This window comes from Microcaecilia unicolor, chromosome 1, assembly GCF_901765095.1.
Source record: "Microcaecilia unicolor chromosome 1, aMicUni1.1, whole genome shotgun sequence".
In the NCBI taxonomy this organism is placed as follows: domain Eukaryota; kingdom Metazoa; phylum Chordata; class Amphibia; order Gymnophiona; family Siphonopidae; genus Microcaecilia; species Microcaecilia unicolor.
Window position 1 is genome coordinate 1,163,898 of NC_044031.1, and position 23,993 is coordinate 1,187,890.

Genomic DNA, 23,993 nt, shown 5'->3' on the forward strand with positions numbered 1-23,993 from the left:
GGACGAGTCGGAGAAATTTACTGACTTCACGGTAAACCTGGAGGACGTAATGGGGCAGTTCAGCAAAATGAAGAGTAGCAAATCTCCTGGACCGGATGGTATTCATCCTAGAGTACTGATAGAACTGAAAAATTAGCTTGCGGAGCTACTGTTAGTGATATGCAATTTATCCTTAAAATTGAGCATGGTACTGGAAGATTGGAGGGGTGGCCAATGTAACGCCGATTTTCAAAAAAGGTTCCAGGGGAGATCCGGGAAATTATAGGCCGGTGAGTCTGACGTCGGTGCCGGGTAAAATGGTAGAGGCTATTATCAAAAACAAAATTAGAGAGCACATCCAAGGACATGGATTACTGAGACCAAGTCAGCACAGCTTTTGTGTGGGGAAATCTTGCCTGACCAATTTACTTCAATTCTTTGAAGGAGTAAACAAACGTGGACAAAGGGGAGCCGGTTGATATTGAGGCATATTTTCAAAGCACTTAGCCTTCCAAAGTTCCATAGAAACCTATGGAAGTTTGGAAGGCTAAGTGCTTTGAAAATATGCGTGTATCTGGATTTTCAAAAGGCGTTTGACAAGTTACTTCATGAAAGGCTGCAGAGGAAATTGGAGGGTCATGTGATAGGAGGAAATGTCCTATTGTGGATTAAAAACTGGTTACGGATAGGAAACAGAGAGTGGGGTTAAATGGGCAGTATTCACAATGGAGAAGGGTAGTTAGTGGGGTTCCTCAGGGGTCTGTGCTAGGACCGCTGCTTTTAAATATATTTATAAATGATTTAGAGATGGGAGTAACTAGCGAGGTAATTAAATTTGCTGATGACACAAAGTTATTCAAAGTCGTTAACTCGCGACAGGATTGTGAAAAATTACAGAAGGACCTTACGAGACTGGGAGACTGGGCGGCTAAATGGCAGATGACGTTTAATGTGAGCAAGTGCAAGGTGATGCATGTGGGAAAAAAGAACCCAAATTATAGCTACGTCATGCAAGGTTCCACGTTAGGAGTTACAGACCAAGAAAGGGATCTAGGTGTCGTCGTCGATAATACACTGAAACCTTCTGCTCAGTGTGCTGCTGCGGCTAGGAAAGCGAATAGAATGTTGGGTATTATTAGGAAAGGTATGGAAAACAGGTGTGAGGATGTTATAATGCCGTTGTATCGCTCCATGGTGCGACCGCACCTTGAGTATTGTGTTCAATTCTGGTCACCGCATCTGAAGAAAGATATAGTAGAATTGGAAAAGGTGCATTGAAGGGCGACTAAAATGATAGCGGGGATGGGACGACTTCCCTATGAAGAAAGACTAAGGAGGCTAGGGCTTTTAGCTTGGAGAAGAGACGGCTGAGGGGAGACATGATAGAGGTATATAAAATAATGAGTGGAGTGGAACAGGTGGATGTGAAGCGTCTGGTCATGCTTTCCAAAAATACTAGGACTAGGTGGCATGCGATGAAACCACAGTGTAGTAAATTTAAAACAAATCAGAGAAAATATTTCTTCACCCAACGCATAATTAAACTCTGGAATTCGTTGCCGGAGAACGTGGTGAAGGCGGTTAGCTTAGCAGAGTTTAAAAAGGGGGTTAGACAGTTTCCTAAAGGACAAGTCCAGAAACCACTACTAAATGGACTTGGGAAATATCCACAATTCCGGGAATAACATGTATAGAATGTTTGTACGTTTGGGAAGCTTGCCAGGTGCCCTTGGCCTGGATTGGCCACTGTCGTGGACAGGATGCTGGGCTCGATGGACCCTTGGTCTTTTCCCAGTGTGGCATTACTTATCTAATATAATAATTTGCACTCTCAACGTTCCAATGTCTCTGGCTGCATTCTTAACCACCAGCTGATGTCACCAGAGACGTTTAGGGACATGGGTGGAGAGAGACAAACATCTTTCTCCCTAAACAAAGGCAAAATAAAAAATAAAAACATTTGCTAACCTCCCTCCCAGTTCCAGGGTCCCCCATCCATCCCTCCCTTCCACTTCCAGGCCCTCTGCCTCCGAATTTAAAAAGTCATGTTGGACTTACCAAGTTGGGGTTATGTCGTCCGCCAGTAGCGCTAAAAGCCGTGCAGCCTCGGCCCTTCTCTCGCTGTCTCTCAATTCTGGTCCCGCCCTTGCGGAAACAGGAAATGAGGGCGGGACCAGAGCTGAGAGACAGACAGCGAGAGAAGGGCCGAGGCTGCACGGCTTTTAGCGGTACTGGCGGACGACATAACCCCGACTTGGTAAGTCCAACATGACTTTTTAAATTCGGAGGCAGGGGGGCCTGGAAGTGGAAGGGAGGGACGGACGGGGGACCCTGGAACTGGGAGGGAGGGATGGAGGGACGGACTCGGAAGGATGGAGGGATGAACCCAGAAACTCGGAGAGAGAGGGGGGGGCCCTGAAACTCGGAGAGAGAGGGGCCCTAAAACTCAGAAAGAGGTAGGGGGACCCTGAAACTCTGAGAGGGAGGGAGGGAGGCCCTGAAACTCGGAGAGAGGGACCCTGAAACTGGGAGGGAGGGGACGACCTTGGAACTCAGAGGGAGGGAGGGGGGCACTGGAACTGGGAGGGAGGGGAGGGGATGACCTTGGAACTCGGAGGGAGGGAGTGGGGGAACAACCATAGAATTGGGAGGGAGGGAGGGAGGAGGGCCCCTGGAGGGAGGGAGAGAGTGAGGGAGGGCCCCCCCAGCCACACACTCACTCTCACACACACTCGCACCCATTCTCACTCTCTCTGTCACACTCACACCTAGTCTCTCTCTCTGTCACACTCACACACTCGCACATTCACTCTCTCTCTCACACACTCACTCTCACACACACTCTGTCAAACATACACACTCCGAGGAAAACCTTTTTAGCGCCCGTGTCATTTGTGTCAGAAACGGGCCTTTTTTACTAGTGTACTTATAAACATGGAGGGTTAAGTGAGCTGCCCTAGATTTCAGTCTTTAGTAATTAGGCTTCTACTCCACTCCGTCACTCCTATGTTTTCTCATTCCAGCCTTCTTTGCCTTTATGTAACAGAGGTATTTAAATGTCTCTATCATGTCTCCCCTCTCTAGCCTCCAGTCTTCCAAAACATATAGAGATCTTTGTCCCCATGTGGTTTATGATGAAGACAGCTGACCATTTTAGTAGCTTCCTTCTGGATAGACTCCATCTTGTTTATATGTTTTTAAAGTCTCCAGTAGTTTATACGTAATATTCCAAATGCTGTCATACCAGAGACTTATACAAAGGTACTATCATCACCTCCTCCTGCTGGTGGCCATTCCTCTCTTCCTAATCATTGAAGCATCCTTCTGTCATTTGCTGTCTTTGACCACTTTAAGATCAGATATGATCATCCCCAGGTGCTGCTCTTCTGTTGTGTACACAAGTTCTTCACCCCCTATACTGTACCCCACTCCCTTGGGTTTTTACATCCCAAGTACATGAACCAGCATTTGTTAGCATTAAATATAAACAAAAACAAACATTTGTAGGATTTGCATAAAAATAATCGCCAGTGTAAACTAAAGACCTACTGAAGGACTGTAGTAAACAACTGTCTTCAGTTTCTTTTTGTATATGAAAATGTTAATCTCTATATTTTATTAATGCTTGCTATACCGCCCAAACTGACTTTGCAGGACAGGGCAGTGTACATACTAAATAACAATATAAGAAAGGAACAGGACAGCAAAAGCACTCATTCATAGAAGTAGACAACAGGGAAGGGACTGTGGAAGGGGTAGTAAAAACATCATAGATAACTTGGAGAACACAAAGATAATAAAAGTTATGGAGTACACCCCTTATGCATCTGGCAACTCTAGGCGAATTATCAACAGGAAGTTATTCCAACCATCGCTGTATCCCTCCTGATTATGTTCAAGCACTTGCAGTCACTTCATTTTTATTGTAAGGTATGTCAACAAACCTTGACTACAAATTGCACGCAAGATAGTATAACTTAACTCAGAAGGACTTTCTCCTCAAATAATCTTAAACATAATAATAATTTAAAACATCAGAAACCAAACGTTCATAGCCTTGTAATAATATGCACTACTGGATGACTGATAATTCAATGAATTACAGCAGTCCAAAACTAGGGGAAATCTTTGCATATACTACTGACTGAAGGTCTGCAAGAAATGATTTTAACTATCTCAGTTTAAATACTTAGATCTAAAATCACATACAACGTTTTGCCTGTCTGCACTTTGCTTCTGATCTGAGCTGGATCTACAACAAAAAAAAAAATCCTCCAGTGATCTGCATTAATTGGATCCTCAAAGGACATCGGGATCAAAACTGCAAAATGAAACCAGCACTGCAGTTTGTGAGTTGAAGTTTATATCTTTAACTTACATTATCTCTAAATTTCTGATAGCCTGCTGAATCATCTTCTTCATTAAAACTTTCAAATAATTTCACAGGAGTGAAATGCAGCCATTTGATTTATCCAGTGAACAGAAGTGCCTGTTAGATATTAGATACTGGACTTTAAAAATCTATTTTACCACAAATTATAGGTAGAATTCGCAGTTCTACAAGGCTGACTGATTGCATCTCATTTTAAAGAAGAAATGTTGATTGAAGCATAACAGAGCTCATCTTCCCAGGAAGCAGATACTTCACAGGGACTTAATCTCTCATTAAACACTGTCTGTGCAATTAACACTCCACTGTTAATTGCTGCCAAAGACAAATTGGCTTTTTGTTAAACTGAATAGCTAGAGAGCTCTGTAATCTTTCCTACTTTAAACAAGAATGTGCTTTGGCCTAGTGAACCAAAGATCTTCATACACCCCAGTAATCTAGGAAAGAAGAAACAGTAGGCTCACCCATCCACCTAGAGGACACAAACTCAAGAGGCAAAACGCTTATCTAGCTATACCCACACAAATTACTTGCCTAGCACTATCAAGCAACCCCTAAAACTACAACTAATAGACCATTACCTGGAAACTTGGTCCTAGTAAATGCCAGATCAGCCACTAAAAATTTTCCTGTGATCCATGATGAATAACTCGGACCTGGCTAGATGAAAGCGAAGGAGTACAATCGGCTGAACAATGCCCTACAAGATTCACTATCCTTCACCAAGCAAGATTAGGGAAGCGGGGTAGAGGGGTGGCAGTCCTGATCTGAGAGACAAATGCACAGTGTCTCCTTCCTTCACCCGAGTCAGAATGCCTCCTCATCTAGATGGGAAATAAGGAACCAGTGTGGCTGCTTGTGGTCTACAGAGCACCTTGCCACATCACCTCTGTGTAAGACCTGCTAAATCTGGAGACTGAGGTATCACTGAGCTACCCTAGGTTACTGAAGCGGCTGAAACGAAGGAGGGCAGCGGCACGGAGATCAGGAGATGCCCCCGTTGAACGCCGACCACCCAGCCACCCGGCCAGCGACTACCGCTGGGTCATCACTGGAAGAGCAACTGCGGCCCTAACTTCCACTAACTTCCACCACACACTGAGGAGAGAATTGAACCAGTCGATCGACCACTCAAACTGCGAGAGGGAAAGAACAAGGAACGCCAAACATCCAGACGAACATAACAGCTCCACTCGGCCAGCAGAGACCAGTGCCATACGCGGCGGATGAACGCGACCAGGTAAAACTGCGATTTGACCCTCGGCATAACTCATATATAGCACGTGGGAAGACAAAGAACTGCAGAACGGAGACTGCCTTGAGATATTGCCTAGAACCAATGCTGTATGGCACGGTGAGGTAATCTGAACATCTCCCCGACGAGAAGAGGAACAACACATAAAAGTACAACTTGTGAGCGATACCTAATTTCAATAATCTGATTGCTTTATCCTAAACTTCTGCTTTGCAGCATGCTGAAAAACTTACTTTAAATGCTTTAAATGCTCCAAAAGCTTCATCTAAACACTTTAATTGCTTTATAGGCCTTGTAGCTTGTTAAAGACTTCCTCTAACTGAATAGATGCTTCATATGTTTTAATGCTTTATATATACTTTGGGAGCATGCTGAAAAACTTCCTTTAAATGCATAAATGCTTTATATGCTTTAACTGCTTTATATATGTTTTGGAACAGGCTGATTGAAGTCCTTTAAATACTAAATGCTTTATATGCGCTTAATGCTTCCCAAATAGACAATGCAGCAAAGCTCTATAATTATAGTTACTTAGTAAACAGCACTTGCTGAGATTGCCTTGCTAGCATAATATAGTAGCTCTACAATATAACTATTTAGTTATCCTTGCTTTGTTGCATGCCCTGCTGCACGCGGACTAGTTACCTGAGGTATCTCACTAGCTTAGCATTTCTGTTCCAATCTATACTAAACATAACCATTGATTACTGTATCACTGAAATACCGATGACTATAATGGTTTGATGCAGACAACATGAATATCAACAAATTGCTCATGATAATCTACTTCCTCCCCCTAATCCACCACGCATGGACCACTCCCAACATAAACAACAACCTACCCACAGCACACAAACCTTACAGACAATACAATCACAGCTCACCAGAACAAAAGAATAATCAACTAAAAGGGAATCAAATACATTCGGAAACAACCAACAGAAAGGGAAGAAAGGACACAACAGAACCAGATACCAAGATAATAGACAACTAATAAAAATTAACACATCCACGTCCCAAACTGAACCTTACTGATTAATCCAAATGAGATACATAAATGCCAGATCAGTAGTAAATAAAACAGAGATTATAACAGACTGGATCACTTCAGACAATCTTGACCTACTATTCATCACTGAAACCTGGATCCATGACCTTAAAGATCCCATAATCTTAGATTTATGCCCACCAGGATACAAAATTACCCACTGGACAAGAAACAGAAAAATAGGAGGAGGAATAGCCATAATATACAAATCCAAGTTCACCATCACAACCACAACCGAATCCATTCTACCACAACTTGAAATAGTAACATAGTAAATGACGGCAGAAAAAGACCTGCATGGTCCATCCAGTCTGCCCAACAAGACAAACTCATATGTGCTACTTTTTGTGTATACCCTATTTTGATTTGTACCTGTCCTCTTCAGGGCACAGACCGTATAAGTCTGCCCAGCACTATTCCCGCCTCCTAACTACCAGCCCCGCTTCCCACCACTGGCTCTGGCACAGACCATATAAGTCTGCCCTCCTCGCCTCCCACCACCGGCTGGCTCTGCCACCCAATCTCGGCTAAGATCCTGAGGATCCATTCCTTCTGAACAGGATTCCTTTATGTTTATCCCACGCGTGTTTGAATTCTGTTACCGTTTTCATTTCCACCACCTCCCGCGGGAGGGCATTCCAAGCATCCACTACTCTCTCTGTGAAAAAATACTTCCTGACATTTTTCTTGAGTCTGCCCCCCTTCAATCTCATTTCATGTCCTCTCGTTCTACCGCCTTCGCACCTCCGGAAAAGGTTCGTTTGCGGATTAATACTTTTCAAATATTTGAATGTCTGTATCATATCACCCCTGTTTCTCCTTTCTTCCAGAGTATACATGTTCAGGTCATCAAGTCTCTCCTCATACGTCTTGTAACGCAAATCCCTTACCATTCTCGTAGCTTTTCTTTGTACCGCTTCAATTCTTTTTACATCCTTCGCAAGGTACGGCCTCCAAAACTGAACACAATATTCTAGGTGGGGCCTCACCAACGACTTATACAGGGGCATCAACACCTCCTTTCTTCTGCTGGTCACACCTTTCTCTATACAGCCTAACAACCTTCTAGCTACGGCCACCGCCTTGTCACACTGTTTCGTCGCCTTCAGATCCTCAGATACTATCACCCCAAGATCCCTCTTCCCGTCCGTACCTATCAGATTCTCCCCGCCTAACACATACATCTCCCGAGGGTTTCTATTCCCTAAGTGCATCTGTAAGAATCGCCTCTGTAAGAATTAATCACCCAAACTTACAGGAACACCTTAACGCAGTCCTGTTCTATAGACCAGGCAACTGGCAAGATTCCCAAACACACTTCATGGACTTTATCTTGAATACTTGTGTCTCTACCTCAAATCTTATCATAATAGGAGATATCAATCTGCACCTTGAAGATCTCAACTCAACAAACACCCTAGAATGCAAAGAGTTCCTATAATTATGGGATCTTCACAGGACAAACACGCAGCCAACTCACATCAAAGGACACACATTAGACATCGTCACATACAAATTCGATCCCGAGTCAAACCTTATACTAACAGACACAAAATGGACACCCGCACCGTGGTCCGACCACTATAAAGCAAACATCTCCCTCCAATGGCAAACAAAAGACTCAACGAACAAACAAGAACGAAAAACCTACACCACGAGAGGAAAAATAGACCCAGTAATATTTTGGCAACAAATTTACTACAACAGATGGACAATAAAGGCAGATACAAATCAATTCCTCCTAGAATGGGACGAGAGGTGCAGATCCATGTTAGACAATATTGCTCCAACCCAAACCAGAACCTCATACAGAAAGAATTCAATACCATGGTTCAATGAAGACCTGAAAAAATTTAAAACACAAGTTAGAAGGCTAGAACATGTATGGAATGAAAAGAAAGACGAGGAGGAAGTGACGTCAGCTGTGGAGATGGCAGCCTAATCGGTGAGCTCCGCTATCTCGAGAGCAAAAACGAGCTTTCCCTTATCTAATTGAGCGTAAATTACTCTCTAACGCAACATAACGCTAGCGCTTACAATGGCAGCGAAGAAAAAACTGGCAAAATTTAAATTCGCAGCTGAAAAGACGACCGCTAACGTCGGAGCGGGTCTAAGGACACGCGGAGCAAAGATGGCGGCCGAAGAGAGCGAGTCGGACATAGACCCTGAGGAGCAGCTGGAAAATGAAAATGAGCTCAGCAAAAGGGACTTTGCAAGATGGTTTAAGGATCTGAAGGCGGAAATGGTGTCCACTCATCGGAGCATTCAATCTGCTGTAGCGGAACTGCACGATGAAATTAAAGAAATAGGCACCCGACTGGTGGAGAACGAAGAGAGGACTGAGACGCTCTCGTCAGAAGTGCGGGAACTCCAAGGCTCCTTTAAAGCAGAGCAGCAATCCAAGGCAAATTTAGAATTAATGCTGGAAGACTTGGAGAACCGCACAAGAAGGTGTAATCTGCGCTTCCGAGGCATTCCAGAAGAAGAGCAATATCAGAACTCTGGGCAAGTAGTAAAAGAGATTTGTGCCTTTTTGCTACAGCAAGATCCTAATATAACAGAGGGCCAGGTGCAGGCCCCGGTTGAACTGGAGCGGGCACATAGAAGCTTAGGATCGCCAAAAGGAGGGCTTCCACGGGACATAGTGGCCTGCTTTCACAAATTTACCACCAAAGAGAAAGTCTGGAAGAGAGCGCGAGAGATGGGAGAGATCAATTGGAAAACGATGAAAATTAAGATTTTCCAGGATTTAGCACGGAAAACGCTGCAAAGACGGAGAGACTTCAAGGAAGTCACTGCATATCTTCAGAAAGCCGGACTGAGATATCGATGGCTTTACCCGTTTGGATTACAAATTACAGTGGGAAACAATACTCGTTGCCTTCAAACACACCAGGGTGCGTGGAAAATATTAAGAGAGATGGGCTGCGCAGACATCCCAAGAACTGAAGAGGCAAAACATCAATCCCAGTGCAGTCCACGGAGGAAGGAGACGAGCGGCTGGCAGACGGTAGAAGGGAGGAAAAGTCGCCCATCACCCTGTGCAGAGAGAGATGAAATGGGAGAGGACGATGGTACTTGAAGCAGCGAAGAACTGAGTATGGACTTAAATAGAGTATTCTTTGCACTAAGCGAGTAGATTGTTGAAGTGCAAAAAGAGATGGGTTCAAAGGGAAATCAAACCTAAGGGAGTACATGTTGTTGTTAAAGTTGATATTGGGGGAGTGCTTTGGTCTTATAGTTGTGAGATGGGATGTCATTGCTCTGGGGGTGACAAGCTTCCTTCTAGATTAAACTGGCAAGCACATTAGTCAGCCAGTTGGTGGGGGGAGTAGAGGGGGGGAGCAGAATGGGGGGGAGGGGGGATTTAGGGAAGGGGGGCAGGAGGTTTAAGAATTGGGTCATGGAATGTCAATGGATTAAACAACCCGGGTAAAAGAAGTATAATTTTTCGGGAGATTCGTAAAATGAAATGTGATATTGTTATGCTGCAAGAGACCCATATTAGAAAACAGGATGAGTCTCTAATCCTGAATAAAGGATTGGGCGAAGGGACCGCATTGGCCAACTCCAGGGGGAATAAAACTGGAGGGTTGGTGATATATGTGAAAGAACACTTGCAGTTTCAAAAAATGGCTGTATACCAGGATAAGGAGGGGAGATGTCTTGCAATTAAGGGACAAATGAATAATCGCAACATTACTCTTATAAATGTGTATGCCCCAAACACTGGTCAGGAAAAATATTTTGACACGATCTGAAAGAGATTAATATCTTTTGTAGAGGGAGTGGTGATAATGGGGGGTGACTTCAACCAACCGATGGGATCACTCGATCATTCAGCAAGTCAGGGGAGAGGGGATAGATACGGTGGGCGACAATATCTCAGAATGATGCGAGAGCTTGACCTGATAGACATATGGAGAATGAAGCATCCGGGCCAGAGGCAATACACACACTATGCACACGTACAGGGAACATATGCAAGAATAGATGCAATCTGGTGCAGTCGGGGGATGTGGGAGGAAATAAGGGAGGCAGAGATTGAAAATATACATGCCTCCGATCACGCAGCTGTATGGGTCCAATTAGATGGGCTAGGTAAACAAAGGAGGGGACACCTATGGAGACTTAATGAATCGCTTTTAGATGTGAAGGCAGATTGTGAGGAGGTGCGGGACACTATCAAAGAATATCTTCTATTGAATGACACAGGTGATGTAACCGAGGGGATATTGTGGGATGCTTTGAAAGCGGTAGTGAGGGGGGGTGCTTATTTGGAAAGGAGCCTATAAGAAAAAGAAAAGAGCAGCCCATGAATTCGAAGTGCGGAGACAGTTGGCTAGATTAGAAGCATTACATCAAAGGGAAGGGAAGTCGCAACATCTAATAGAGCTCAAACAGTGGAGAGCAAAATTACTAGAGATCCAAATGAAAACAATGGAATATCATAGACAATTAATGCAACAGAAATTTTTTGAGTTCAGCAATAAGGCAGGTAACCTATTAGCTAGGGGGCTCCGAGAAAGAAGGATAGCAAGCACAATTACCAAAATAAAAGGACCAAAAGATTTGTTATTCCATCAAGACGGGGAAATTAGGGAACAATTTATGAGTTTCTACAGGACCCTGTATACAAAGGAATCAACAGCTCCTGTAGAGGAGATTAGAGCACATCTACAGAACCTAGGCCTAAAACGTGTCTCGGTTTCACAGAGAGAGACGTTGGAAGCCCCTATAACGCTGAAGGAAGTAATAGCAGTTATCAAAGGCTTGAAAAGGGGGAAATCACCAGGAGTAGATGGTTATACAGCCAAATATTATAAAATCTTCCAACAAGAATTGGGCCCGCTATTAGTCAGGTTGGGCAATGCTTGTTTTGCTGATAGGGGACTCCCATCTAGTATGCAAGAAGCAGGGATTACAGTACTATTAAAACCGGGGAGAGATCCTACCTTATGTGGCTCTTATCGCCCGATATGCTTGCTGAATGTAGATGTGAAAATATTAGCCAAAGTTATGGCGGATAGGTTAAGTGGGATTTTGCCATCACTCATACATGAAGACCAATTGGGCTTTATCCAAAATAGGCAAGTGGCAGATAATATTAGGCGGACTTTAAACCTGATGTGGGGGGCCCAGAGACAAGGGGACTCTATGACGCTCTTGACGATAGACGCTGAAAAGGCGTTCGATAGAGTAGAATGGGAGTATTTATGGGAAGTCATGATGGAAATGGGATTGGGGCGGCCTTTTATAACTTGGGTGAAAGGGTTATATGAAAAGCCAGTGGCAAGGATAAAGGTTAATGGGGGATGGTCTAATACACTTAATATTCAGCGGGGAACGAGACAGGGGTGTCCCCTATCCCCGTTACTGTTTGCCATATCCATCGAACCCCTAGCACAGCGAATTAGAGACTTAGGAGAGGTGAAAGGAGTCAAAATGGGAGGGAGAGAGCATAAAATTGCCTTGTTTGCCGATGACTTATTGTTTTATATAGGATCACCCCTGACAACCTTACCGGTGCTTATTCAGGAACTAAATTTCTTTGGGAAAATGTCTGGATTTAGAGTGAATTTTGATAAATCTGAACTCATGGGCATAACAGTAACGGATCAGGAGGCAGAACACTTGAGGGGGAGAACTGTTTTCAGATGGACAGACTCCAGTTTTCGCTATCTGGGCATACAGATCCCGAGAGACCTTGACACATTATATCAGCTAAATTATGTCCCACTTATAGCAGCAATCCGGAAGGATCTTAGCAAGTGGAAAACAGGGTGGCTATCGTGGTGGGGCCGCATAGCGGCAGTCAAAATGAACATACTACCTCGATTGTTGTTTCTCTTTCAGACATTGCCAATTAACGTCCCTAAGGGGGAGCTGCAGAAAATGCAGACAGAATTGGGGGAATTTATTTGGGGAGGAAAGCAGGCCCGATTGTCCCGGAAAATAACGTGGGGGAAAGTGGAGCAGGGAGGGAGAGGAATGCCTAACATTTTATGGTATTACTGGGCGGCTCAACTTAGGCAAATTGGAGTCTGGAGTAAGGTTGACCTCTCTCCCGCGACCAGACTTGAGCAGATTTTTGTTCAAAAAGGGAGATTAGATACATTACTATGGGGCGCCTACCTAGAAAACGATTATAAGAACTTGACACTAAACCCATTCCTCTCTCACTTGCTCTTACTATGGGGGAGACTCAAGCAGAAATTAAGGGGGTCACAACATAAATCTACTTACGCAAGAGCCCGGGTTCTCAGGGGGGCGAGAGAATAAGATATTTAAATCATGGTTTGATAAGGGTCTGATCAGATTTCGGGAACTAACAACAGAGGGACAACTTAAAACATTTGAAGTACTTAGGCAGGAATACAATTTACCTGAAACTGACCGGTATGCTTACCTCCAAGTCAAAAGCTATATGGTGAAGGCCAGTTGGCATAAAGGTAATTGGCTAGAGAATGAAAAATTTGAGAATTTATGGGAGAGCATAATCTGGGGAAGTAAAGGAATCTCCAAACTGTATGAGCACATCAGAGGAACCGAATTTGTAAAGGTGTCTTATATGAAAGCCTGGGAGCAAGATCTTAACACAGAGTTCAGTGAGGGGGAGTGGAAGAAAATGTGCCTGGAGGTTAAAAAAGTATCAGTATGTGTACTAGTCAAAGAAAATGCTTATAAGGTCATGAGCAGATGGTACTATACCCCAGACAGAATAAGAGCTATGTACCCAGGAACGCTAGATACCTGCTGGCGCTGTGAGGGAGGGAGGGGGACATACTATCACATATGGTGGGAGTGCCCGAAAATACAGGAGTTTTGGAAATTGGTCTCAGAACATATAACCTTAGCAACAGGGGTTCAGTTTTTACATGATCCCAAGTGTTGTTTACTGGGTTACGAGAATAGGAAAGGGAAGAAATGGCAATGTAGACTCAAACGATTATGCCTAGCAGCAGCAAAATCAACCATAGCAGTGAAATGGAAGCAGAAGCAGGGGCCCACAGGTCACGACTGGAAATCAAAACTGCATATGTTGATGAGTTTAGAAAAACTAACTGATAGACGCCGGGGACAATATAATCCAAAGGCAGAAGAATGGCTACACCTAGAAAGGGTTTTGGGAGGGGATGGACAAGGGACTAAGGATGCAGCTACATGAGGAACACTGTGGGAGGGAGGAGGGGGAGGTTGGGAATGACAGGGGGGGGATAAAGTGAGGGGAGGGGGAAGGGGGGAAATAAAAGGAAAAATCAGATCAAGGGGGAGTTTATATGTTGATGTTACATCTTTTGTGTATTACAAGAGGCTAAGACTCTCTGAATTTGTTATCTTGAGTTGCTAATAAAAGTTTTTTTGCAAATTAAAAAAAAAAAAGAAAAGAAAGACGACCCCACACTGAATGCCTGGAAACAACTCCAAAGAAAATACAAATATACCATAAGACAAACCAAAAGACTATATTACAAAACTAAAATTGGATCTAACTACAAGGACACACATAAACTCTTCCAACTCGTGAATAAACTACTAGATACTACACCAGTCACAACCAACAGCAAAGATATTCCAGAAGCAGACAATCTCGCGAAATACTTCAATGAGAAAATCGTACAATTGCGACTTAAGATACCTGTCAGTACCATCGACTATGTTGAATTCCTTGACTGTCTAGACCCACACCCTGGCACATACCCAGCAGACAGAACCTGGACCAGCTTCGAGACATTATCAGAGGATAACATCTCCCAAACGCTCAAAAGATTTGCCAAATCTCATTGTAAACTAGACATATGTCCGAACAACCTCATGACATTTTCTCCTCAACAATTTATAACAGACATAACGAAACACCTGAACTATATGTTACAAAATGGACTCTTCCTGAAGGAGAAAGGAAACATTCTACTCACCCCCATACCCAAAGACACAAAGAAATGTGCCAGTGAACTAATCAACTACAGACCAGCAGCATCCATTCCCTTAACAACCAAACTAATGGAAGGAATGGTGACTAAACAACTCACAAACTATTTAAATAAATTCTCAATACTCCACGACTCCCAGTCAGGATTTCGGTCTAACCACAGCACTGAAACAGTATTAGTTACACTCATGACTAAATTCAAACAAATGATTGCTACTGGAAAAAAACATACTACTCCTACAATTTGACATGTCAAGCGCTTTCGACATGGTTGATCACGGAATACTACTACACATCCTTGAGTACTTCGGAATTGGAGGTAAAGTTCTCAATTGGTTCAAGGGATTCCTAACCACACGATCATACCAAGTGACATCTAACTCAACTACTTCAGCCACATGGATACCCGAATGCGGAGTCCCACAGGGATTCCCCCCTCTCGCCGACTCTATTCAACTTAATGATGATACCCTTGGCCAAACTATTATCAAACCAAAACCTCAACCCATACATATACGCAGACGACGTAACGATCTACATCCCATTTAAGCAAGGTTTAATGGAAATTTCCAACTAAATCAACCAAAGTCTCCATATCATGCACTCATGGGCGGATGCATTTCAGCTGAAACTTAATGCAGAAAAAACCCAATGCCTAATACTTACCTCTGAACATAACACGAACAAATTTACCACCATTAACACACCAAACCTGAAACTCCCAATTTCAGAAAACCTAAAACTTCTTGGAGTTACCATCGATCAACACCTAACACTCGAGAGCCATGCGAAAAACATAACCAAGAAAATGTTCCACTCAATGTGGAAATTAAAAAGAGTAAGACCTTTCTTCCCAAGAACTGTTTTCCGTAACCTGGTACAATCAATGGTGCTCAGTCATCTAGACTACTGCAACACACTATACGCTGGCTGTAAAGAGCAAATAATCAAGAAACTTCAAACCGCTCAGAACACTGCAGCTAGACTCATATTCGGCAAAACAAAATATGAAAGTGCTAAACCACTACGAGAAAAGCTACACTGGCTCCCACTTAAAGAACGCATCACGTTCAAAATATGCTCCCTAGTTCACAAAATCATTCACGGAGATGCACCAGCCTACGTGTCAGACCTGATAGACTTAACAACCAGGAATGCTAAAAGATCATCCCGCACATTCCTTAATCTGCATTTCCCCAATTGCAAAGGTCTAAAATACAAACTAATGCGTGCATCAACCTTTACCTACCTGAGCACACAGTTATGGAACGCACTGCCACGCAACTTACATAAGTACATAAGTACATAAGTAGTGCCATACTGGGAAAGACCAAAGGTCCATCTAGCCCAGCATCCTGTCACCGACAGTGGCCAATCCAGGTCAAGGGCACCTGGCACGCTCCCCAAACGTAAAAACATTCCAGACAAGTTATACCTAAAAATGAGGAATTTTTCCAGTCCATTTAATAGCGGTCTATGGACTTAAAAACGACTTACGAACTAACCAATTTCCGCAAACTACTGAAGACTTATCTCTTTAAAAAGGCATACCACAAAGACCAACAAATGTGAACACACATCACTCCTCCACATATATTCACAACTGTCTTATAATATATGCTTGTTATATTATTATTATTTGTTGCATTTGTATCCCACATTTTCCCACCTATTTGCAGGCTCAATGTGGCTTACAATGCTCCGTTATGGCATTCGCCATTCCAGAGTGGAAATTACAGTAGTTGTTACATAGAGAGTAGGTTGACAAGATTAAGATTAAGCATACAGGCATTACTATCATGTTTTATTCATTATCATGTTACCCAAGACCCTTCTGTAACACCTAATGTCTATTTTCTATTATATTTCCACCTTTCATGATGTATTGTAAGCCACATTGAGCCTGCAAAGAGGTGGGAAAATGTGGGATACAAATCAATAAATAAAATATACATCAAAACTCCAGACACCACTACTTCTGCCTTCCTTGATATGATGGCAGCTCTAGGATTTATTCAAGTGATCAAATCTCAGGGCCATATGCTAGACTTGTTCTGCAAAGGGATCAACATCTTTGAACACAAGGCTGGTGGCATTGAGATAACACTGCTATTATGGACTGATCATTTTCTAATCAAAGTTTCTATTAATGACTACATAAAACAGATGGGCCCAACCAAAGTTTGGAAGGAAATTTGAGACATGAGAAATCTGACTTCTGTTAACTTCCTAGAGGCCTTGTCCTACCCCCATGTGGATGAAAAGATGACCCAAAAACAGATGGGCCCAACCAAAGTTTGGAAGGAAATTTGAGACATGAGAAATCATCTGACTTCTGTTAACTTCCTAGAGGCCTTGTCCTACCCCCATGTGGATGAAAAGATGACCCAAAGAAGGTCCAGTGCTCTATGCACAAATGTTCCTCGTGGTTCTCTTCAGAACTACAGGTTCTTAAGCATCAAGTCAAGGATGTCAACTTGAAAGAAGATGGCAAAAGTATCACCTAGATGAAGATAGATTCAACTGTAAGAAACATATAACAAACTACTGCCAAGTCTTAACAGCCAAAAAAGAATATTTCTCTCAACACATTGAACAAGCTGTAAATTCAACCAAGCAACTGTCTACTGCAAACCCCACAACAGAACCGGCCTTCCCAGTCACAGCTAACCAGCAATGATTTTGCCATATACTTTGCCAACAAAATTAAAGGTCTCCATTGGGACCTACAGGTGGTCCCATCAAAGCTCCCGCCAGCTAATGAGAACACTCCCTTTCCCCCACCATGCACTGCTATCTGGGACTCATTCAGCCAGGTTACAGAGGAAGCTCTTGAAAAAATCCTGAAAGGTCTAGAGCCAACAACCTTGTCTGAATCATTCAACAACCCAAGACGTTCCCTGGTTTATTTAGATCTGGGCACAGGAATCCCTTGTTCATCTGTTGAAATTGTCCTAACCAAAGATGCATCAAAACTGGGAAGGGGTTGTTACTCAGGAGAAATGTCATTGGATAAATTTCCTCAAGCTAAGGGAGATCGGAAAGCTTTAAAGCTTTCAGAGAACAATTGACCAATAAAATTTCCAACTTCAAATAATTAAATAGCGCTGTATTCCACATGAACAGATGAGTCAAAACATTTCTTGTGTTTCATAGTCTTTAACTCTGTTAGTTTTTGCAAATTCAAACTAATTTCTGTCTTAACCTTTTCTCCTTGATACAGCACTTACAAGAGCAGCTGGACATGGATTTATCACCTCTGGAATATATGATGAAGTGTTACCCTGAAATCAAGGAGAAGGAAGAAATGAGAAAAATCATTGGAAGATACGGACTAACTGGAAAACAGCAGGTACAGATGCAGACATTAGTCTATGCAGTAGTGCTATAGAAATGATAACTGCAGGACATATATCTCGGAAGTTATCTGCTTGTGTGCCTGATAGTTTTTTCCGTCAACAAGCAGGACATATAGTTGCTTAACTATAAACAGTAGGATTAATCAGGCAATGTCCCTGCCCTTTTCACCTCACCATTATTAAACCATGCCAGCAGTCATTTTGTCTTCCTTCAAGCTTTTTGCAATATTTTTATCTAGGTTCCTAAAATGGAATTTAAATACTCTGCATTCTTCATGCAAACTTGGTTGGTCTGACTTTTAGGTTTTGTTTAAGGGGTAGAATCCAGCCCCATCCCTTCTAGGAAGGAAGCAAATGTTTTTACCCTTGTCTGTGCTTATTAGCAGTTGTGTTGCTACTATCCTCCATATATATGGGAATCTTATTGTGTTTTACACAGGCAGAATAACAGAAAGTCTCTCCTGCAGGTTAGTCCTATTCGGAACTTGTCAGATGGGCAGAAGTGCCGTGTCTGCTTTGCTTGGCTGGCCTGGCAGAATCCACACATGCTGTTTCTGGATGAACCCACCAATCATCTGGACATCGAGACCATTGACGCCCTTGCTGATGCCATCAATGAATTTGAGGGAGGTATGATGCTAGTCAGCCACGATTTCCGGCTCATTCAGCAGGTGAGGATGTAGTTTCTGATTCAGCCGCAGATCCACCCTGAGGTAGGGGGTGGGCATAGCTTACTTTATACCACAGTTTTTTCTTTTAAGTGCAAGTTTTTCAAAACTCATACCGAGTTGGGACGTAAGTAGCAGCTTATCTTAAAATCAATGGTCACAACATTATATAAAAGAAAATCCAAAATGGGATGGACTGATAACGACACTTGGGACTTTATGTGGTAATAATAAATGTCAGATTGTTAACAGGGATTCTCTGCAGTTCAGCAGGAGGATGAAGGTTCACCTCTTGGTCACATCACTGACTGAGCCAATGTGCTGGAGCTCTCCTAATGCCTCTCCTGCATCAGTCTGTTTCATCCACAGACAACAGCAGGTACAGCTGCTGTCTCCTCATGAACAAACAGATCACTCAATTTAGAGTTTGAATAATTCAGATAGTTCCCCCTCCCAGTAGCCAAACTTTCCTCCCTGGATCCTCCTATGGGTCCAACTAGAACTGCCCCAACCAGCCTGCAGAACTGCTAAAAAGATTTGTGTAGGATAGCACAATTCTATAATCACTTAGGGAAATCCAAATTGTCTGTTTTTGTTTGTATTTGGGTGTCTCCCACTAGGTAAAAAGTAAGGAGCAAGGGAGTTTTTTAATATCATACGCTTTTCTCACGTAGAGTGAGTTTTTTGCGTTTTGATTATTTTTTCTCGTTTGCTTCTTACAGGAACCAATGATAGGATTGGACTCCTAAGTTGTAGTGATTCTGTCAAATACAATTGTATTTTTCACTATTCGGAGCTTTGAGGTTCCAATTTATGTAATTTATAGATTTCCTGATTGAAATCATAAAGAAACCAGGGGAGACACCCACAAACTAAATGATCTTATTTTCAAACTTCTTTCATTGGTTGATCTAGGATAGCGCAGCCATAATTCCAGGGATCCACCTGTAGTAGACACATCACTTCTGGCCCAAACATCATCAGGCCAGCAGCTGTCATTGCATTTGTTGTCTCCTTCCCATGGTGTCCAGTGTCTTGTGCTTCTTATTGGGAGAGGGGGTTCACTGCAGGATTTCAGGATGGACTGGAATTGTCTCTTGTTGTTCTCAGAGTGTCTTCTTGACTTCTTTTGTATTTGTGTTGGATGCTCTTAATTTTCCAACCTTTTGACAACTCTACCTAAATTAAAAACAAAAAAAGCCATCTCTCTTCAATACATGCAGAGGCCTAGTACAGGAAGAAGCCTGCATGGGAGCTGATGTGGCCTGTGACAAGTCAGATTCATAATGTAGGATAGTGCTTGATTGTAGTGCTACATCTTGTCCCTACACCCCCACCCCTCCTGCCCAGAGCCAAACTAGTTGTAGGCAGGATAGACATTTTTAAATAAATAGTTGTGAAACGAGGTGTGTCCAGGTGTAATTGATTCTAGTCTCTCAACAATTTAAAATCCAGCCTCGAGCACAATGTGGTATCACTGTCTCATGCTGGTTCTCAAATCTTCTGGCACTAGCCGTTAAGCCCGTTAAAACGGGTGAGTATTGGTATGGTTTTTTTTTTTTTTTGCAAGTCCCCCCTCCCCTTGCAGCTGCAAGGCCCCCTGCCCTCCCTTCTTCCCTGCCAGCTCCAAGGCCCCCTCCGTCCCTCCCTCCCAGCTCCAAGGCCCCCCGCACTCCCTCCCAGTTCCAAGGCCCCTCCTCCTCCCCCCCAGCCAGCTCCTAGGCCCCCCTCCTTCTGAGACCTTCCTGCCCACCCTCCCCCCCCCCCCCCCAGAGTCGCCGCCCCCTTCCACCCGGGCCTAGCCCTCTCTTCGCTATTGAACTTACAGCGCAGAAATCGCAGCAGGCAGATCAGCTCCCGTCAGCCTTCCTTCCCTGCCTGTGTCCCGCCCTCTTGTGACGTAATGTTGGCAAGGGTGGGACACAGGCAGGGACAGAAGGCCGACGGGAGCTGATCTGCCTGCTGCGGTTTCGGCGCTGTAAGTTCAATAGCGAAGAGAGGGCCCGGGGGGGGGGGGGGGAGTGGTAGCGGCGACCTCGGGGGGGGGGGGGGGGGGAGGCGGTAGCGACCTCGGCTGTTCCCTCCCTCCCTTTCCGCACAGTTTCCCTCTCTGTTCTGTCATCACGTTTTGACGCGGGGGAGGGACAGAGAGGGAAGTCTCTACTGTGCATTTGCAAGTGAGTCGGTCACTTGCCATTTATATGTTTGATGTTCTCCATTGCACAGGATGTGTCCAACCAGCTTCGTATGGTTTTAATTTTGCTGTCTGTTATGAGGACAAAGCCATAGACCTTTCTCGTATCTTACATAAAAACTGCCTGAATATCTATCACACTTCTGTGCCTGAGCCCCTTTGAGCTGAACCAGAACAGAGAAAATTTAGGGCATCTCTGAAGGCACATCTCTATTCACAGGCATTTGGCCTGTACATCCTTTAGATCATGGAAGGGGAGGTATTACCGCAGAAAAACATGGCAGAATTGCTACACTGATAAACTGAGATATGTCTGTATTTTATTTTGGTCCTGATTTGGGAATGTATGTTTCCTGATTGGTTTATTAGTTTTCCCTATGAGGAGAGTATGAATGAATTTTTGCTATGCTGGTATGTATGGTTTTAGGTTCTTCCTTATTTAATATTAGAGGAGTTTTTTTATTCTAATCCTGTTTTTATATCCTGCCTCAATCAGCTTGGAATCGAAGCGGGTTACATACAGATAAGACAGCAACTAATATAACATCAATACTTACTACATAGTTTCCATGTATTTGCTAAATAAGTTTTCAAAGCTTTCCTCAGCATCTTATAAATATACAATGGAATTAGAAAAGGTACAGAGAAGGGCGATGAAAATGATAAAGGAGATGGGATGACTTCCCTATGAGGAAAGGCTGAAATGGCTAGGGCCATTCAGCTTGGAGAAAAGACGGCTGAGGGGAGAAATTATGAGTGGAGAATGGGTTTACGCTTTCCAAAAAGTAGTAAATTTAAAACAAATTGGAGAAAATATTTCTTCACTCAACATGTAATTAAACTCTGGAATTTGTTGCCAGAGAATATAGTAAAATCAGTTAGTGGGGTTTAAAAAAGGTTTGGCCGGCTTCCTAAAGGAAAAGTCCAAAGGCCATTATTAAAATGGACTTGTGAAAAATCCACTGCTTATTTCTAGGATAAGCAGCATAAAATGTATTGAAATGTTTTGGGATCTTGCCAGGTACTTGTGACCTGGATTGGCCACTGTTGAAAACAGGATGCTGGGCTTGATGGACCTTCGGTCTATCCCAGTATGGCAATACTTATGTACCTACGAGTTTTGGTCTGAACTGGAATATAATTACAAGTCTTTCTGGACTGAAAAATGAACTTTCTTGAATACGTTTACAACAAACCTGATTTACAGAAGGGACTACCCAGACATTAATATAACATGCATATTAAGAGCAGTATATCAAATGTCAATAAACCATCACTGCATAGAGGGTAAGTCTATCTCTGCTTAGCCTTTAGTGGTTCACCTCAAATCTCCCATCAAGCCTTCACCAGTGTCATGAGATGTCATTGTCATTCTCAAACAACTGATGAAGGGAGCTTTCATCTGAAGTTAAAGTACATAAGCATCGTCATACTGGGACAGACCAAGGGTCCATCGAGCCCAGCACCCTGTCACCAACAGCGGCCAAAAGAACAAGCAATTTGTCCCGCCCATCCCAGAAATAGTGTATTACTTCCTCGTCCATTCAATAACATTCTATGGCTTTTTCCTCCAGGAAGCCGTCCAACCCTTTTTTGAAGTCCACTAAGTTAACCGCCTTAACCACCTTGTCCGGCAGCGAATTCCAGAATTTAACTATGCGTTGAGTGAAGAAACATTTCCTCTAGTAGCTGATTTCATCACAACAGACCTAGTTCTCCACAAGCATCCTAAGTTCCTTCCTAAGATAATGTTGGAGTTTCCATTTTAACCAGTCAATTTTAATGCCAGTCACAGAGTCTTGGATGGGGGATGGCATGTTATTAAATGATGTCAGTCTTCTGTCAGGGGAGATGGAGTGGAGCAATATGTTGCTCTTTCTTGGGGTGAAAGAAGAGCATTGTAGAGGGTGATGTGTCATTAAGCCCTGTCTTCTTGGTTTCTCAGGTTGCACAGGAAATCTGGGTGTGTGAGAAACGTACCATCACTAAGTGGACCGGGGACATCCTTGCATACAAAGAGCACCTGAAGTCTAAGCTAGTGGATGATGATCCTCAGCTCACCCGAAAGACACACAGCGTCTGAGGGCTGGGGAACAGTGGATTACAGTCTGGTTCCATCTGCAGACTGAGTTTGGACTGCTGCTTTCTCCAGCTGTGCTTTTGCATTGCTTCTGAGTTCACACCAACTCCCCCTGCCCTCCTCCATTCTCCAGATCTGAACTTCTGCATCGATTGTCCACTTCCCCCAACTCTTGCCACCTCTTTCCTAACAGTTTGGAAGAGAAGGCTTTTGACAGTACCTGCCTTCAGCCTGCACTGAACTGGATTTAGTGACCCCGCTTTACAATAAGATGTGACTGTAAGTGGGGAAAGCTTGAGACTGTGTTTATTTTGACCATCCCTCTCTTTTTGCTTTAGTTTAGAAACTCTTATGAAATTGTCTCTTGCTGTTTTTTTAATTATTAATATTTAACACTGTAAACAACAGTACAGGATCTGTCTGAAAGTCTATTTCACATTCAATAAAGAGGTAAGAACATCCCAGCTGGCTCTGGAATTTTCTGATATCCTCATCAGTGTTTTGTTTTAGTTGGGGTTAAATTGTGTAGGAAGTGGTGTGCTCTCAGACACAGCCTCAGTTTTGTAGAAAGGTGTGGGCAACCTCAGTCCTTGAGGGGTACAACCCAGTCAGGTTTTCAGAATTTCCCCAATGGGTACGCATGCGATCTGTTTGCTTGCATTGCCTTCATTATATGCAAATAGATCTCATACATACTCATTAGGGAAATTCTGAAAACCTGACTGGGTTGTACCCCTCAAGGACTGAGGTTGCCAGTCCTTGCTGTAGGGAATTATTTACACCTGTCCTTGGATTCGGGTTGACTCTGATTACTGTAAGTAAGGATGCTGACAGGAAACGTTCCGTGCAAGTAAAGATTTATTTATAATTAGCAAACAGAAAATAAGCAAAGTTTATAATGTTTCTTTTGGCAGTTGTTTTGTTCCCTAACTTCTTGACAAACTTCCAGTAACAACTAATAAATACTTCCTAATGGTATAAAGACCAAAGTGTCAGCCTGACTTACACTTCACACAACACAGGAAAATATTTCTAACTGACCCCATGCCCTCAGAAGAATGCAATAGCCATACAGCCTTTTGTGGCA

The 23,993-nt window shown here is 43.3% G+C and overlaps 1 protein-coding gene across 2 annotated transcripts in view; it reads left to right on the forward strand.

Annotated features, from left to right (window-relative positions):
* The window catches only part of LOC115461810 (ATP-binding cassette sub-family F member 2), a 228,516-nt gene extending 205,148 nt beyond the window's left edge, over positions 1 to 23,368 (forward strand). For both annotated transcript variants that reach the window (XM_030191858.1, XM_030191868.1), the window contains exons 13-15: positions 17,829 to 17,957; positions 18,432 to 18,635; positions 22,772 to 23,368. In XM_030191858.1, coding sequence (XP_030047718.1) covers positions 17,829 to 17,957; positions 18,432 to 18,635; positions 22,772 to 22,909 — 471 coding nt within the window. In that variant the 3' untranslated portion in view covers positions 22,910 to 23,368. The remainder of the gene's footprint in view (positions 1 to 17,828; positions 17,958 to 18,431; positions 18,636 to 22,771) is intronic.
* Positions 23,369 to 23,993: the final 625 nt, after the last annotated feature.